General features: G+C 42.4%; 1 protein-coding gene and 1 pseudogene across 3 annotated transcripts in view; both read right to left on the reverse strand.

Moving 5' to 3' along the window:
• Window positions 1-1381: 1381 nt before the first annotated feature.
• Window positions 1382-5747, reverse strand: LOC139473331 (proline-rich protein 36-like; annotated as a pseudogene).
• A 3707-nt stretch (window positions 5748-9454) lies between these two features.
• LOC139473393 (polycystin-1-like protein 1) overlaps window positions 9455-17309 on the reverse strand; it is a 235293-nt gene continuing 227438 nt past the window's right edge. For all 3 annotated transcript variants that reach the window (XM_071255959.1, XM_071255957.1, XM_071255956.1), the window contains 5 exons: window positions 16704-16865; window positions 15710-15880; window positions 14624-14775; window positions 13740-13939; window positions 9455-13551 (listed from right to left, as the gene is read on the reverse strand). In XM_071255959.1, the coding sequence (XP_071112060.1) occupies window positions 12767-13551; window positions 13740-13939; window positions 14624-14775; window positions 15710-15880; window positions 16704-16865 (1470 nt within the window). In that variant the 3' untranslated portion in view covers window positions 9455-12766. The remainder of the gene's footprint in view (window positions 13552-13739; window positions 13940-14623; window positions 14776-15709; window positions 15881-16703; window positions 16866-17309) is intronic.

A 17309-nucleotide genomic window follows, 5' to 3' on the forward strand; every position in this document is an offset into this window, starting at 1 on the left:
AGCAGACAGTACAAGACAGGAGAGAGTAGGATAGGAGAGACAACACTTAGATAGTAGATAGTACAAAATACCAAAGAGTAACAGAGTAGAGAGACAGCACTAGGATGGAAGATAGTAGGAAAATGGGATAGTACAGAGTGGTGCATCAGCCATTGGTACTGAGAAATGTTTGAAGGGAAGAACAGGGTAGCAGAGAATGGAGAGAAGAAGAAAGTAACAAAGTATGGATGTGAAGGAAAGTACAAATAATGATTGAGTATGATAGTACATAGTAGTGCAGTGTAAGGGTAGTGTAGGGCAGTTCTAAATAGCATAGTGAATGACTGGTGAGTGCACAATACAGTAGTGTTTGGCAGTACACATGGGGGTAGTGTTGGACAGTACATGAGAGGATAGTGTCGGACAGTAGAGAGTAGGGAAGTGTAGGCCAATACAGTGCAGTGTAGGACAGTATGTGGACTGAAGAGATAGTTGGATAGATTAAGTAAGTATAGAATAGGGTAGTAGTGTATGACAGCAGAATAATGTAGTATAGAATAGGAATAGGATAGATAGGAGGTCAGAGTAGGTCAGTACATGGAAGGGTGGATTTGGTCAGTACAAAGTAAAGTAGTGTTTGACAGTGCAGAGGAGTGAGTGAGTGAGTGAGTATGGTTTTTATGCCGCTTTTAGCAATATTCCAGCAAAATCACAGCGGAGCAATTGCTTTAACCACTAGGCCTGCCCAGAGTAGTGTATCAGGTGTAGAAACTAACATATTTAGTCCACTAGTCCTTATAATGATAGCATATAGCAAAATCCTTAAAAATGGCAAATTTCTACAAGTCCTTAAGATACCTTAACTATTGGGCAGTTTGGCAAGGACTACAGGACTAGTGCCAGTTTCCAAACCTGGTGTATGAAAGTACATAGTAGACTCAAGTAGTGTATCACATTACATGATAGTGTAGATTAGGCCAGTCCATGGTAGGGTGAGGCAGTACAGTACATAGTAGAGTAGTGTAGGATAGTACAGAGTAGGGTAGTGTATGACAAAACATAGCAGAGTAGTGTATGACAGTGCATGGTAGAGTAGTGTCAGATTGTACATAGCAGAGTTGTGTAGGATAGTACATATTACAGAAGTGTAGCACAGTAGATGGTAGTACATTGTAGGGTAGTGTATGGCAAAACATAGTAGTGTATGACAGTGCATGGTAGAGTAGTGTCAGATTGTACATAGCAGAGTAGTGTAGGATAGTACATAGTACAGAAGTATAGCACAGTACAAAGTACAGCAAAAACAAGGACTATAAGTGAAAGACATGTTGAAGATAATGTATAAACATCAACCTAACTATACACTAATCTATACCTACCTGTCGCCTGCACCTTACAGTGTTTAGAAGAAGTCCCTGGTGCCAGACGAGAGACTGGAGCTGTACTCAGCCAAGAGAGCTTCCAGGTCCTCCAGAGTGTCCTGGGGCTCCTCCAGTCTTGCCTGCTTCACAGCTTGGGGCACCTCGCTGTTGTCATCTGGGCACTTCCTCTTGCGTGAGGGCAGTGACTCCTTGATGGGCTCAGCAGTGGGTTTCTTCTTTTTCCTTAAAATGAGTTTGGTAAGATACAGATATTCCACATCATATTCATCATCAGAGTTGGGCTCACATCTGTCCACTGACTTGGCAGAATTTACACTTACTGTTGCAACAGTGACACTACCTGACTTAGGATTCTCTGATGCCGGAACAACCTTATCCTTTACATTCTTAACAGGGACAGGGAATGTCTTGCAACCTGTACTGGGCAAGACAGACTTTGGCTTTAAGTAAGCACCGTCAGCAGACAACAACTGTTCAGCAAAACTAATGTTAGGTGAGGCCTTAATGATACTATTTCTACCCCCAGACTTTGTGATATAATTCCCAAGGGGTCTGCTCTGGGTTTTGATGTGCTGAGCTCCAAGAGGCTGAGGAACAAAGTAGGGCTTGCTCTCTGGCTGATACTTGCTCATTTTCTCCTTCGGAAAGCGAGGCTTTGGCTGAGGTTTTGGCCTGAACGTGCGTGGCTTGCGTTTGCAGGGCTTGAGCTCAGGTTTTAGCTTTTGATGGACATTGGGTTTGGGGTAACTTGTTGTAGGCATGGCAGGAGTTTCAACATGGGCTATAGACTGGGGATGAGGAACTGGACTGGGTGGGTCAAGTTGGGGCAGAACACAGGAGAAGGCCTAATGGGCGATACAGTCATTGTATCATTTTTATGTTTCATGATCATGTAAGTATAAGTATATTTATCTTTTGAATCATGGTTTGAGTTTTAAACTCATCCAAAAAAAAAAGAATACCCCTGCATACCTCTGGTCTCATCAGCTCCAGGTCTAGCACTGAACTGGGCAGGCTGACAGGCGGCTGGCTGACAGGTATCATCTCCCTACGTCTACTGCAAGGTGATGGCTGGACTGCAGGAGTAAGGGGGATACCAGTCACAGATGGCTGAATTCCAGGCTGCAGGAGTTTTGGCTGTAGGTAACCAGCACCCAGGGAGAGGTTAACAGGATTACCAGCTGGTATCCAGATAGTCTTGTTGTCTACCAGACATCTGGTCTCATCTCCCATCACCACTGTCAGCAACCCAGAGGGCAAGCAGGTCACAGGCACTGTAACATGAATTGTTTACTAAACTGCCTACAAAATAATTCGTCATTTTGATAATAGTGAAGTCCAACATCTAACTGGAAACCGTTTATTAGATTTACGTTTTTTCAAAAAAAGTTTAGCATGTGAGCAGGAATTCTACTAAGTCGAAAATGTTGTGTATCATGTTCACTTTTTATGCTACAACTTAAATTCCCTAAAATGTTCAGGCTGCCAATCACCATCTTAAGTTATTGTGAAACACTACAATATAAGACACTGAGAATTCCGAAGACTGAATTTGTTTTTTGTGCAACTCTATAATGTAAGAACTACATACAGACAATGGCAATTTGAACTGATATATGGAAACATTAGCGTTTCATTGCTTGCATTGTAAACACATTAAAACAATTACATGTCCCTTTGTCACTGGTCAAAATACAAACTTTATATACCTGCCGTAGTAGGATTCATAGTTTTCTCCACCTCTTCAAGTCGTACACACTTTTAGAGTCGTATTTTGCACGATAAAACTGAGAACACTTCCAGTGATATCTCTCAAAATGGCTGACACACAGGAAGGGCTAACTGTTGTCATGACGCCACTACGGGCAAAAAACCACGCATGCGTCGACTTTATGCATAACTCAGCACTTCCGTCTGCCGTACATTGTAAATATATATAGATCTTCATCAACAATTGGTTGTCATCAGTATGAGTTGAACATGGAGAACAAACCTTGTGAAATACGAAGGTAATTCCAAGGGAAGCTACTCTAGTAGAGTTTGATATGTAAAAGGAGTTATCTTGCGTGAATGAGGATTTTATGATCGCTTTAATGAATCTACTTCATGTTTGCAACATGATAAGGAGTGAGTCAGTTCGAATTCGTTGTTAGTTGTGGGCCACGTGTGCCCCCTTTGCAATGTTAAATAAAATACACCGACACTAAATATGTTAAGATTTAGGAAGTGCCATTGTATTTAGAATTTAATAAACAAATTACGTCAATGTATTATTTTCTATCAGATTTAGGGTGTGTTCAAGATTGGCAGTGCCACAATGGCTACTACAGGAATCAAACACGAGTCATCTATATATATCCCCGGAAATCCTAATCTAATGCAAAATAATCATATAGAAGGGAAGCCAATAAAGTCACTGTAAAATAATATTCATTAACTCCTTCCGCTGGCAATAATGGTTGGTTCATGATTCAAAATAGCGCCAAGGCACAGTTGCTCAACAGGAATATTCACAGTGAGGCAGGTGGGGAAATGGAGGACATTGGAGGAGGGGTGGGGGGTGGAGGGATGTACACTCGTAGGCTGGAAGTAGGGGAAGGTGAGGAAATCGAAGACATGGGAGCAGGAGATGGGAAATGACGTACTCTCGTGGGCCGGAGGAACGTCAGGTGGGAAAATGGGGGACATTGGAGGAAGAGAGGTGAAGTACGTTGTTAGGACTGAGGTAGGGGCAGGTGGGGAATTGGAGGACATTGGAGGCGGAGAAGGGAAGAGAAGAACACTGGTAGGACGGAGGTAGAGCAGGTGGGGAATGGAGGACATTGGAGGAGGGGTGGGGGGTGTGAGGTTGAGGGATGTACACTCGTAGGCTGGAAGTAGGGGCAGGTGAGGAAATCGAAGACACGAGAGCAGGAGATGGGAAATGTGGGGAAATGCAGGACATTGGAGGAGGGGTGAAGGAAAGTATATTGATAGGAAGTAGGTACGGGCAGGTGGGGAAAAGGAGGATATAGGAGGAGAGGTGAAGGGAAGTATATTCATAGGAAGTAGGTACGGGCAGGTGGGGAAAAGGAGGACACTGGAGGGGGGTGGGGGAGGGAAGGGAAGTACATTGGTAGGTCGGAGGTATGGACAGGTGGGAAATTCGGGTCATGGGTTGTGAGAGAGCATGGAAAGTAAAGTGGGAGGACGAAGGTAAGGGAAAAATATAAACTGAAATTGAAATTCAGGGGTAGTTTTAACAACACAATTTACGAGTAATATAACGGGCATCCTTTGACAACATACATCCATGTTGCATAAGATTTCTCGCATATACAGGTACTGTTGGTATAACCAGAGGTGTGGGAGGACCTAGGGTCATGCATGCAGCAACCATGTTTGACACACATTATGTCCTTGTTATGTGATGTCAAATCATCTGTTCGTAGGGCCATGTCAGCGGTCACAAAATTACACGATAACTATGAAAAAGAATTATTCGGACACGAAATTTTAAAAAACTTGTATTTTTAGTTAGGTCAATGTATATTATTCGATAATAAGCAACTTTCGTCACTTGATTGTGGGTTTAATGGAAAATAATTGTGAAACACCAGGTGCCAGAATGATGGACTATAGTAGCACAATGTACTTGATTATGTATATATGGTCAAGTGTTTTATAAATGTAAGCTTCTGTTTCAATTCCGAAGCCAAAGTTCAAGCTCTCAGTCTCATCTGATCGCACGGTCACCATTGCGCTTGCTTGCACTATTGTTTCTCTTCGTTTCTATTGTCATGTCCCAAGTCCTTATATTCAATGACAGAGTGCCTCATCTGACTCGTCAGCTTACGTTCACACTTTCATTGGAGGAGTCTCTCTTGGGTGCAAGTCAGTTTTATCATCGCTGGATATATTTTCATTTATCACAGGTCAGTTAGTGTGTGAATTGTATATTTATGTGTTCATATTTAGTGTTGTGGTATTATAGCTGTTTATCTTTAAATTAATTAAAGTCCTGCACCTGACAATGCATGGATGATTGAATGAAGGTATGAGGTGGGTGATAAGAATATTAGGTATTTTCGAGTTATTGTATATACATAAGAATGTGAACATATTTATACAATATGTTACATTGTATTGATCATTCGTTCATTCATTCATTCATTCATTCATTCGTCTTTATTCAGCTCGGAGTGAGGGTTATTTCCTATATTTCATTGTAATTATTTATTCGTGTTATTATACCCTCAAATAGTGTGCTACGGATAAATGTAATTATCAGCACTATATATAACTTAGGTTTCTCAGCACACATCATGATAAGTCATCGTCACAACCTGGTTCAGCTTTTTGTCGAGACACAGCTATCGCACCATTTGTCAGTTGCCTGTCTGCCATAGTGTATAGTGATGTGTCTGGTATTTAAACCTGCAACGCCAATGTGTTCTGGGTGGATTTTATATATGTCAGCTCACCTAATTTTCAAACAAGAATCCAAACCAAAGGGTAATGGAGGCCCAGCGGTAATTAGTGACCCGGTTCATATTGGAGCACGGCCCTATTAGATAATTGTGTCTTACAAGAAAGCCTCGATGCTCCAGATGAAATTCAATCTCACACTTTGCTGAAGGAAATAAATGACTATTTATATAACATTGCCAATCTGAACCCAATCTCCAGTCAGAGTACAAAACGCCGAGTCTAAATCCATGCAGGCTTGGATCATGACTGGGGTAATCGATTTTATCACCCTTTATGTTTTTTAACGGACTTTGTAAAATACACAACCAGGCAAAAGAAAGCAACACTTGAAAATTGTATTTGACTAAAAAATTACAACCGTTATCAATAAGTAACTCGGCTGAAAGCAGTCGCCGAAATACTGCAAACTTAAGGTCCAGACCACAACCCGTTGGTTGCACAGAGGCTATATACGGATGGTCTCTGGTTGGAAGATGCCAGTGCAGCATTGAAAAATCGCTACACGCCTTTTTCGGGTGCCCGTATAAATGCACGTTCTGAAATGGTATAAAATGAAATGGATGGTTCCCAAACCATCACGGGTCTTGAAAAGCACAAACAATATGCTACGTCAAATTCACAACTGGGAAGGGGGTTGTGGGAATGAGGCAAATTGGTGCCAACGACTCCCACATTGCAAGAAACTTCAACACTACAAATGTACCATCGTGAGATTGTTTGAAAGTTACACTCTTCAATTTTGTTTTTCATAAATACAGATATTGATATGGCTGAGACCTTTTTTTGAATAGGATGTTGTAGAAAATGAACCTCCTTGACCGAGTCCCATTCGTTCTGCAGAGTTGGGTCCTTATGACTTCCAGAACCCGAACTTGGGTCAAAACTTGCCCCGATTTCATTTCTAGGTTTGTCAGCACCATACCTGTACATGTGAGTTTCTCTACACATTTAGATGACAGCTGACCAGTGAAGAACCGGGTACAGAATAGGTCTTCAGCAAACCCATGCTTATCGTTAGAGGCGACAAACGGGATCGAGTGAGACTCGCTGACTTGGTTGATGCATGTCATCGTATACCAATTGCGTAGATCAATGACGAGTGGGAGTTGTTTATCGTACAATAAAACACTGCACTGATAATATCTTTTCTCCCTGCAGTGTTTTATTTACGATAAACAACAACCTTCTTATATGAGATATCAATATTTTGTACACTTTTGAAGGATCTTAAAAAATGTACAAGCTTTAAACATATTTACCCCTTCTTTGACAGAGAGCGGTTATTTTTAGCAGTGACCTTGGTAAATGGCGTTTTAAAACTACATCTGCCCATTTCTTTTCATTCAGTTCGTGCTGGTATGTACGTACGCTGCTCACGCTGCTAAAAATGGATGCTTAATTCATGATATTAAATAACAATTTGATTTCATGAAATGTGTCAAAGGTATCAATTATAAGTGTGCGAGCGTGTGCGTCTGCATGTACACTAACGTAGAAAATAACTGTGCTTCGTATAAAGTCTTGTTAAATTTATGTTATTGAAAATAACAACATAATATTTGGTCATTCAACATTATCCTGATGCAACGTAACGTTGCATTCCTGCTTTTACACAAAGGCTAGGATATTATCTCCAACGTATCCCATAACGTACTCCATTCCAACTGAAATTAACAATGCGTTGTGATGACACACCCCATACCATTACACTTCCAGCCTCAAACTGTCGACGTTGAGTAAATCAGAGACCCTTAAAGATCTTATCTTATGGTCTGGGAGTAAAGCAAGCGTTGCTGAAACGTTTTCCCGTACGCTCGTAGACCCCTGAGTGACCATCAGAGTTGCCCGTGACACCTGTAAACAGTATACTGTCCCAGTCTTGTCTTCTAAACCTTAGATTCCGCCTCCACCAAGCCACAGCTGCCGGACTGACGCGGGCGTATTGCTGGACGTTGGGGCCGGATGTTGTGCTGCCTTACCCAGGTTCGTACTGTTCTGGCACTAATTGGTCTCAACCCAGGAGTTGTCCATGCTGTTTATGTGGCAGTTTGGTATCGATTACATGGATGCACAATACGAATATGGTTGTCCTGTTGACGCGACGTCACATATGGACGACCGACCTGTGGCAAGTCATGAGTGTTGCCCTGTCCAAAGAAATGATATTGTGTGTTTACAGCATACCCACGGCACATAGACGGTGATTTTCATCAAGCCATGGCATTGCTAAGGGTTATTTATGGATAAACAAAAAAGTTTTATGAGAACCTGATAGCTAAACAATCATTGTGTTCGCTGTTCATAGCAGGGTCTTTATTTTTCAATGTATTCTCCCATGGGAAAGGTGATGAAGCGTTTGATCCTTACAAGATGTTCATGTATTGATATGATGTGAGCCACGTGTGATCTTATTAAACTCTCAAGGACTGTCAGAAGAACCTGCAGCCAGGTGAAGGGAAATAAATAACCTGGTGACTTAATGAGAAGATGTCAGCTTGTATAATAGTGTTTTGCTAAGCAAGATCCTTATAGTGCCACAAGGTTAAGGTGGTCGTATGAGCCTTGATGACAAAGGTGTCAAGATAGTGGAGACTTAGTGGTAACCTGTGGGCTTGCATAACAGTGTTCTGCTGAGCCAGTCCCTTGCGCCACAGCATATGTGTGAACATACATAATGGTGTTCTGCTGAGCCAGGCCCTTGCACCACAGCATATGTGAACATACATAATGGTGTTCTGCTGAGCCAGGCCCTTGCACCACAGCATATGTGAACATACATAATCGTGTTCTGCTGAGCCAGGCCCTTGCACCACAGCATATGTGAACATACATAATGGTGTTCTGCTGAGCCAGGCCCTTGCACCACAGCATATGTGAACATACATAATCGTGTTCTGCTGAGCCAGGCCCTTGCGTCACTGCATATGTGAACATACACAATAGTGTTCTGCTCAGCCAGGCCCTTGCGTCACTGCATATGTGAACATACACAATAGTGTTCTGCTCAGCCAGGACCTTGCGTCACTGCATACGTGAACATACACAACAGTGTTCTGCTCAGCCAGGCCCTTGCGTCACTGCATATTTGAACATACATAATAGTGTTCTGCTGAGCCAGGACATTGCGTCACTGCATATGTGAACATACACAATAGTGTTCTGCTGAGCCAGGACCTTGCGTCACTGCATATGTGAACATACACAATAGTGTTCTGCTCAGCCAGGCCCTTGCGCCACAGCATATGTGAACATAACGCAATTTGAACTCAATATTTCACATGGTGGAAAATCTATGATCATCATGTTTTAGTACAGTAATATGCACATAAAAAACATTCATGCATACCTTTGATATCCGAAATGATACAAAACGGTAACTTTCAAATGTTTCCTTGCCCAAGGACATGCTCACATTTCGAACACTTTGAAATCTATTCAGACATTTTTTAACCTTTGACAATCAGAAAAAAGGTCCCATAAAAAAACCATCAAAATCCCCTGGAGTCAAGCTGCTGAACTCTGTCACCCATCCAACTACTTAACTTCGTCTGATTTGTTACCTGTGTGCTGTACATGACACCATAATCCACCATATTTTGATTTCAAATAAACAAGAAGGCTCATAAATATCACCAATTTTATTCATTTGTAAAATCTAATGGACACTAAAATGTATCAAACAATAAAATAGTATAACCATATATCAGTTACAGTCAATAGGACTAGTTTCTAGGACAAACATATATAGCATAGGATATGTTGGCAGGAATACAGCATCATTCACTCTCATCAAACCTGTAGTCTGTTTTGTTGTAATAATGCTCAACAACAGTATGGTCAAACCAAAGAATTCAGGAAGTAAATAATTCTGAATTTCTTCTCCAACAACAAAAGCTCTACGCACTGATAGGCCAGAATATGAAATCTATGGGATATGATGATAAATATTCTGGACGGATTGATGCTATATGTTCATAAACTGAGTGTGATTTAGCTATTTCAAATATAATAACAAACAACGCATAACATAAAAAAAATGTATGTTAACGGCTCATTACTGCACGAGAAATGTCTGACTAGATCTCCACTAGATACATGTATGATATTAACATTCAACTTCAAAACTCAATAAAATATGTATGTAGGTTTGGAAACAGTGTTGAATATAAATGTTTTGCATAGCTTGTAAACAAGACTGTCTAGTCACAACATAAATATTTTGTCACAAATCTTTGCATAGATCACAAAAGTAACATGAATAGTCACAAAAATATTTCTGTGAATTTGACTATAAGTATGCATATAAATAATCCTTGTAAAACATTCTCAAGAAATTTCAATTCTGACTGTCAAAATATTGTTCCCCAAATATTAAAGGTAAACTTTAAACTGCTTTCTACCATTTCTTTGTTTCCTTAATTCCAGATACCATATTTACTGTATTGAAGTATAATTTACCATTATTTGTATAAAACATTTCCAATCGCTTCACATCTTAATTAACAGTGTGACAAAGGTTTAATCATCAGAGTGGTGTGCAATGGCATAGTGTCGTGTTGGGCCAATGACACCTGCATCTGATTAATGTGTCCCAAGTTTGGACAATGCATGCTGCTTTCCCCACCACAAAACTCCACAAGAAATAGAAATTGAAACGAAGATAACAGTTTTAAATATTTGGCACAACATGGACTGAACAATAACAATTATTTTGTACATATTTGATCATGAAGCTCGCTCACTACATTATGATGAATAATAAAATGAGACAAATATAAGGATGTACATATGAAAGTTCTTGATTGTACACAACACTTGTGCAGTTGATTTTATGACCTCATACATAACACAGTTTATGTATTCAAAGTCAAAACAGTATCCTATCAAAACTTTGATCAAGAAAATACAAAGTAATATAAAAAACATTTCCTCCAAACATAAAAGGTTTTGAATAGGACAATCTATCAGTGTTTTTCCGTTAAGTTCTTACTTAAGAAATCAATTCAGTATGTTCTTATGCTAGTTCATATTTCGGAAAAACTCCTGCTCCAGTTGAGAGACACAGCATGGAGACTGTACTGACCAGAGTAACAGGTCCTGTTTCAGTAAGCTGTGGTTTCCTTGAAGGCTTGCTGCAGGGGTGGGAACGAACGTAGAGTGACGGGCCCTGTTTCAGTAAGCTGTGGTTTCCTTGCAGGCTTGCTGCAGGGGTGGGAACGAACGTAGAGTAACGGGCCCTGTTTCAGTAAGCTGTGGTTTCCTTGCAGGCTTGCTGCAGGGGTGGGAACGAACGTAGAGTAACGGGCCCTGTTTCAGTAAGCTGTGGTTTCCTTGCAGGCTTGCTGCAGGGGTGGGAACGAACGTAGAGTAACGGGCCCTGTTTCAGTAAGCTGTGGTTTCCTTGCAGGCTTGCTGCAGGGGTGGGAACGAACGTAGAGTAACAGGCCCTGTTTCAGTAAGCTGTGGTTTCCTTGCAGGCTTGCTGCAGGGGTGGGAACGAACGTAGAGTAACGGGCCCTGTTTCAGTAAGCTGTGGTTTCCTTGCAGGCTTGCTGCAGGGGTGGGAACGAACGTAGAGTAACGGGCCCTGTTTCAGTAAGCTGTGGTTTCCTTGCAGGCTTGCTGCAGGGGTGGGAACGAACGTAGAGTAACGGGCCCTGTTTCAGTAAGCTGTGGTTTCCTTGCAGGCTTGCTGCAGGGGTGGGAACGAACGTAGAGTAACGGGCCCTGTTTCAGTAAGCTGTGGTTTCCTTGCAGGCTTGCTGCAGGGGTGGGAACGAACGTAGAGTAACGGGCCCTTTTCAGTAAGCTGTGGTTTCCTTGCAGGCTTGCTGCAGGGGTGGGAACGAACGTAGAGTAACGGGCCCTGTTTCAGTAAGCTGTGGTTTCCTTGCAGGCTTGCTGCAGGGGTGGGAACGAACGTAGAGTAACGGGCCCTGTTTCAGTAAGCTGTGGTTTCCTTGCAGGCTTGCTGCAGGGGTGGGAACGAACGTAGAGTAACAGGCCCTGTTTCAGTAAGCTGTGGTTTCCTTGCAGGCTTGCTGCAGGGGTGGGAACGAACGTAGAGTGACAGGCCCTGTTTCAGTAAGCTGTGGTTTCCTTGCAGGCTTGCTGCAGGGGTGGGAACGAACGTAGAGTAACGGGCCCTGTTTCAGTAAGCTGTGGTTTCCTTGCAGGCTTGCTGCAGGGGTGGGAACGAACGTAGAGTAACGGGCCCTTTTCAGTAAGCTGTGGTTTCCTTGCAGGCTTGCTGCAGGGGTGGGAACGAACGTAGAGTAACAGGCCCTGTTTCAGTAAGCTGTGGTTTCCTTGCAGGCTTGCTGCAGGGGTGGGAACGAACGTAGAGTAACAGGCCCTGTTTCAGTAAGCTGTGGTTTCCTTGCAGGCTTGCTGCAGGGGTGGGAACGAACGTAGAGTAACGGGCCCTGTTTCAGTAAGCTGTGGTTTCCTTGCAGGCTTGCTGCAAGGGTGGGAACGAACGTAGAGTAACAGGCCCTGTTTCAGTAAGCTGTGGTTTCCTTGCAGGCTTGCTGCAGGGGTGGGAACGAACGTAGAGTAACGGGCCCTGTTTCAGTAAGCTGTGGTTTCCTTGCAGGCTTGCTGCAGGGGTGGGAACGAACGTAGAGTAACGGGCCCTGTTTCAGTAAGCTGTGGTTTCCTTGCAGGCTTGCTGCAGGGGTGGGAACTACATAGGATTGATTTACCTCGATTAATGCTTCAGCTTTATGACAAACATTTGATGTATGATGCTGACATTCTCACCAGGAATAATCAGACCCAGTCACGCCTAAAAAATACATTTTTGAAAATGAAATCTCAGCATCTTCTTAGGCCACTGTGCCCATGTCCTTTTTCCTGGTCTACATGACAAGTGATTCCATGTCAATGATACTGCCATGTCATGAATGGTAATGAACTGTATTTGAGCACTTGTATCACAATTCCTGTTCCTGGATCACGTTCTCCAACATGCCCGCCTGCTCCAGGTCCTCTATCTCCGGGTTATCCAGAGTCAAATCCTCTAGCATCAAGGCAGGAGACAAACCACCAGATCCCTTCCCCTTCCCTCGGGACTTGGTTTTCCGGAGATTCCGCTTCCCAGATGGACGTCGACCAAAGTGAGCAGCATCCTGCTCCGAACCGGAACTGGATTCTGCTGCAATATTTCCACACAGGTCCCCTCTCTGAAGGACTCTCTCTGGTGGAAGTTTAAACTGTCTTTGTTTCTGGCTGCCCACAGACAAGGATTTATTGGAGTCAAAGTGAGCATGTTCATCTAAAGTTGTTTGTATGAATGTGGGTTTAGGAGGGAGTTCTGGTTTGATTGTTGGTTGTTTCACACTTCCAGTCCTCTCTATGCTGCCAGACTGGCCAGATGACGAGTCTGTTCTCCTGTGAACCTTCTCGCTTTCTGAGCTCTGGGGACTGGCATTCTCTGATGATGAAGATGGTTTACCTGATTTCCCCACCCTACTGGATGGGCTTTTGCTGAGCAGAAGATTACTGACAGGTTTAGGCGGCACAGGAGGTCCGACCTTCACCTTTGGTCTTGTGTCCCCTGACCTCTTGTTATGAGGTGACTCTGGACTTGACGACCCTGCTTCTGGATGTATCCCCGATGGCGAGGCCAGACTTGGTGGGCTCCTCACATCTGACCTTGACCTTTCAGGACATATTGGTGAAGCTCCAGATTTAGGCTTTGGTTTTGTTAGACTGGCAACTGATGAAAGAAACATATGTCCAATTAGTTCCAGGTCATCAAGATAATTAGAATACCAAGGCACACACGAAGGTAGGACACTATGATAAGTAAGAATTTAATGCAATGTAGGTAAGGGTCACAATTGCTTATCATTGCATCTAAAGCTTTGTAAGCTTCTTAATCAAATAACCATGACATAGACCTACCTAAATCCTTAGTTTTTGGCAACTCAAGGTGTGGCAGCTTATGACTTCCATTAGAGGCTGATGATGGTGAACGCTCCACGCTTCTACCATGCAGTGCTGCAGTGATACCAGGATTCTGGTTGCTAAGCAGCTGGGTTGTGCCACCATGCTCCTGTCTCTGCAGTTGCAGCTGTCTGAAGATCTCCAGTTCAAGGTGAGACCTGCAACACAGAAAAAGTTTTGTTTGGGACAAACCATATTTTACTATATAAAACCTATAATTTTATTCTTATTATATCTTCTGATCTGAATAAGTTAGTTGTGTTTAATGTCCCTTTGAACGGTATTTCAGATTAGGCATGGCGTGTCAGCTTCATGTTGGCGAAAATCTTTAAGTGCAGGTCTTAGATGTTTACCACTTTCATGAGACCACAGAGCATGGCTATTGGTCTGAAAAACCAAAAGTCATAAAACGGGCAAAACTGTAGGATTCTACCTTGCCTGAGGGATGCAACTCTGCCCCAAGAGAGTTGGTGCCATTGACAATTTGGCTATGCATGATACATATTTTCTAAGTTGGTAGACCAATAAAGTTAAAGGAAGAAGTATCTTAAAAGACCAGGCTATAGGTAACCAATTAGATTCTCCAGAACTAAGGTAAATGCAATCAATATTCTTCAATTTCTCGATTTTTCTCTCTTCATCAACAGAAACAAATGTATTTGATTTCTGAAAATCGGAATCTGGACACAGATCTCAGAGTGATCACAGAGACTTACAATGATAGCACTGAACACTTCAAGCACAAAGGCATCCCAACTACCACCCTTTGATATATAAGAACATGTTACTCAGTTACTTTGGCCTTTGAATATACCTGATGATTTCAGCAACGTCTGACTCACCTGAGCTGTTTCTCCTTCTCCTGGGACAACACATCCGCACCAATGCTGTCTAGTTTGAGCAGCTGTGCCAGGTATGGCTCGTTAGCATACAGCTTGTCTTCAATCTTCTGTACCCTCAGCTCCAGTCTGTCTGTCCCCACACCTGCTTGATCCTGGAATATAACAATGGCTTTCTGTTGAAGCATGAAATAGAACAGGAAATGAAAGCAGTGTTTTCACTTAATGCTAAAAATACATAAAACCTGTTATTTCATGGAATTGTATCCTGCACTCAGCAATATTCAGCTGTACCATGGTAATCAATCTCTTGCACGTCTATGTATGGCTGCTGCATACAATAAACTGTACCAAACAGAGCTCATGATATTCAAGTGAGCGATTAAAATTTACTTTTTATGTGAAGTCTCCACAGGGAGACAAGTATAGGGTTCTGGTGATCACTTGGCCACACAATCTCCACAGGGAGACATGTATAGGGTTCTGGTGATCACTCGGCCACACAATCTCCACAGGGAGACATGTATAGGGTTCTGGTGATCACTCGGCCACACAATCTCCACAGGGAGACAAGTATAGGGTTCTGGTGATCACTCGGCCACACAATCTCCACAGGGAGACAAGTATAGGGTTCTGGTGATCACTCGGCCACACAATCTCCACAGAGAGACAAGTATAGTGTTCTGGTGATCACTTGGCCACACAATCTCCACAAGGAGACAAGTATAGTGTTCTGGTGATCACTCGGCCACACAATCTCCACAGAGAGACAAGTATAGTGTTCTAGTGATCACTCGGCCACACAATCCACAGAGAGACAAGTATAGTGTTCTGGTGATCACTCGGCCACACAATCTCCACAGGGAGACAAGTATAGGGTTCTGGTGACCACCACACTGCCTCACAATCGCCAAGGGGAGACAGGCATGTGCTACTGGGGACCAAGTCTTCCCTGGAATTCCAATGAGGACAATATTGGAGACCGATTCTGCCCTTATACCTATAGAAGGAAGGGGTTTTGACAAACATACACTTAGGACCAATTCTGCTAAACCAATGAAATCGGTATATTCCATGTGTATTCCTCACCTCTGATCCCCCGCCGCTAGATATTCCATCATCCCCTGCTCCGTGACTGGCGTCAGTGGAATCTGTGAGGTAACCCTGTGGTTTCTCTGGTAGGCTGCTGGAGCCAGCCAGGTTGTTCATCCTGAACAGCAGCTCATCAACCTGGTACTCAATCTCTGCCATGGTGAACTCCTGCAACCACACATGCAAGGTAAGTCACATACTCAGACATCTATTGTTTAACTACTTTACAGATCTGCCAACCGAAAATTTCACATATCATGAATAAAATGCAAATGTTAAGTTTCCATTCTTGCCTTGTTCACCCATTTCAATATTAAAAAGACAAAAGGTAAATGTTGGAAGGCAGGTAACCCTTTGAAACTGAAACCCTTGGTCATTAAAACTAATTTTTCTTCTATTAAAAACAACTTTTTTTAAATGAAAAATTATTTATAGTTTTTTAACCACCAACTCAAACAAAAAAAATATCGTTCAGGCAAAATTAGTCCAATTGCCACTTTGGAATCTATTATGATAATAATCAGGACTGGGATGAATCCAAATTAACGACCCAGGTACCCGACCCCCTATTACCCGACCCTAACTGGGTACTCGCTGTCAGTCTCAAGTGTTGAGTTTTACAGGAGCCATGGCAAAAACTATTTAAATACATGTGTAAAACATTCTGATCATACATGCACTGAACTTGACTAAATCTTTATCATTATTTTAACATAAAATTGTCAGAATGAATGTGTGCATAGTCAGAAAAAAACTTGACTAAATCTTTATCATTATTTTAACATAAAATTGTCAGAATGAATGTGTGCATAGTCAGAAAAAAATGTAGAGTCACCATGTAGTCACATTCAATTTTTGTCATTAAACAATATATCACCTACTCAGGACCCACCTGACCTGAGTACCCCAGCCCTGTCTCAGCCCTAATAATTATCAACATAACTTATGCATATGAAGATGAAGAAGCTGTGAATAAAGGGAGACAACTTACAGGAGGCAGGACATTCTCTGGCTCCTCGATGGGCTGCACTCTCTGGATGCCAGAACACAGCAGCAGCCTCTGGTACAGACACTTGATGCTGTCCACAATCCCCATCATGGCAATGTCCCCTTGCTTGTACACCTTCAGCCGGCGAGACATCACTGCAACCATCTGACAACATCAGAAGAAAAACAGTTCAGCTTAACATTAAGGGGTCTGAGATCAGTCAAATTCTGAGTGAGTAAAAGAATATGGTTTTATACAATTAATAGTAATATCCCACCTGTATTAGAGCAGGGGACACCAAGAATGGGCATCGTTGTAACCATGTGGGGAACTGAGCCTATGTTTACTGCATGACAAGCAAGCACTTTAACCACTAGGCTACCCTGCAGGGATGTCATGATTCACCGATTGTACCAATGCATTGGTAGATAATTCTCACGATACGATACGAGATGTAAATTTATATCGATACAAAACTTGATTGAAATTGGTATCCATTTGTTCCCGTATCGATTGATTTTTTATTTGAATCAAAATGTCATCATATTTTCTGAATTTGACACATACAAAAACTTGTTAGTTTCTGACACTTGGAATACACAGAATCAA

Source organism: Haliotis cracherodii, unplaced genomic scaffold (assembly GCF_022045235.1).
Source record: "Haliotis cracherodii isolate W230 unplaced genomic scaffold, xgHalCrac1.p SCAF_28, whole genome shotgun sequence".
Lineage (NCBI taxonomy): Eukaryota > Metazoa > Mollusca > Gastropoda > Lepetellida > Haliotidae > Haliotis > Haliotis cracherodii.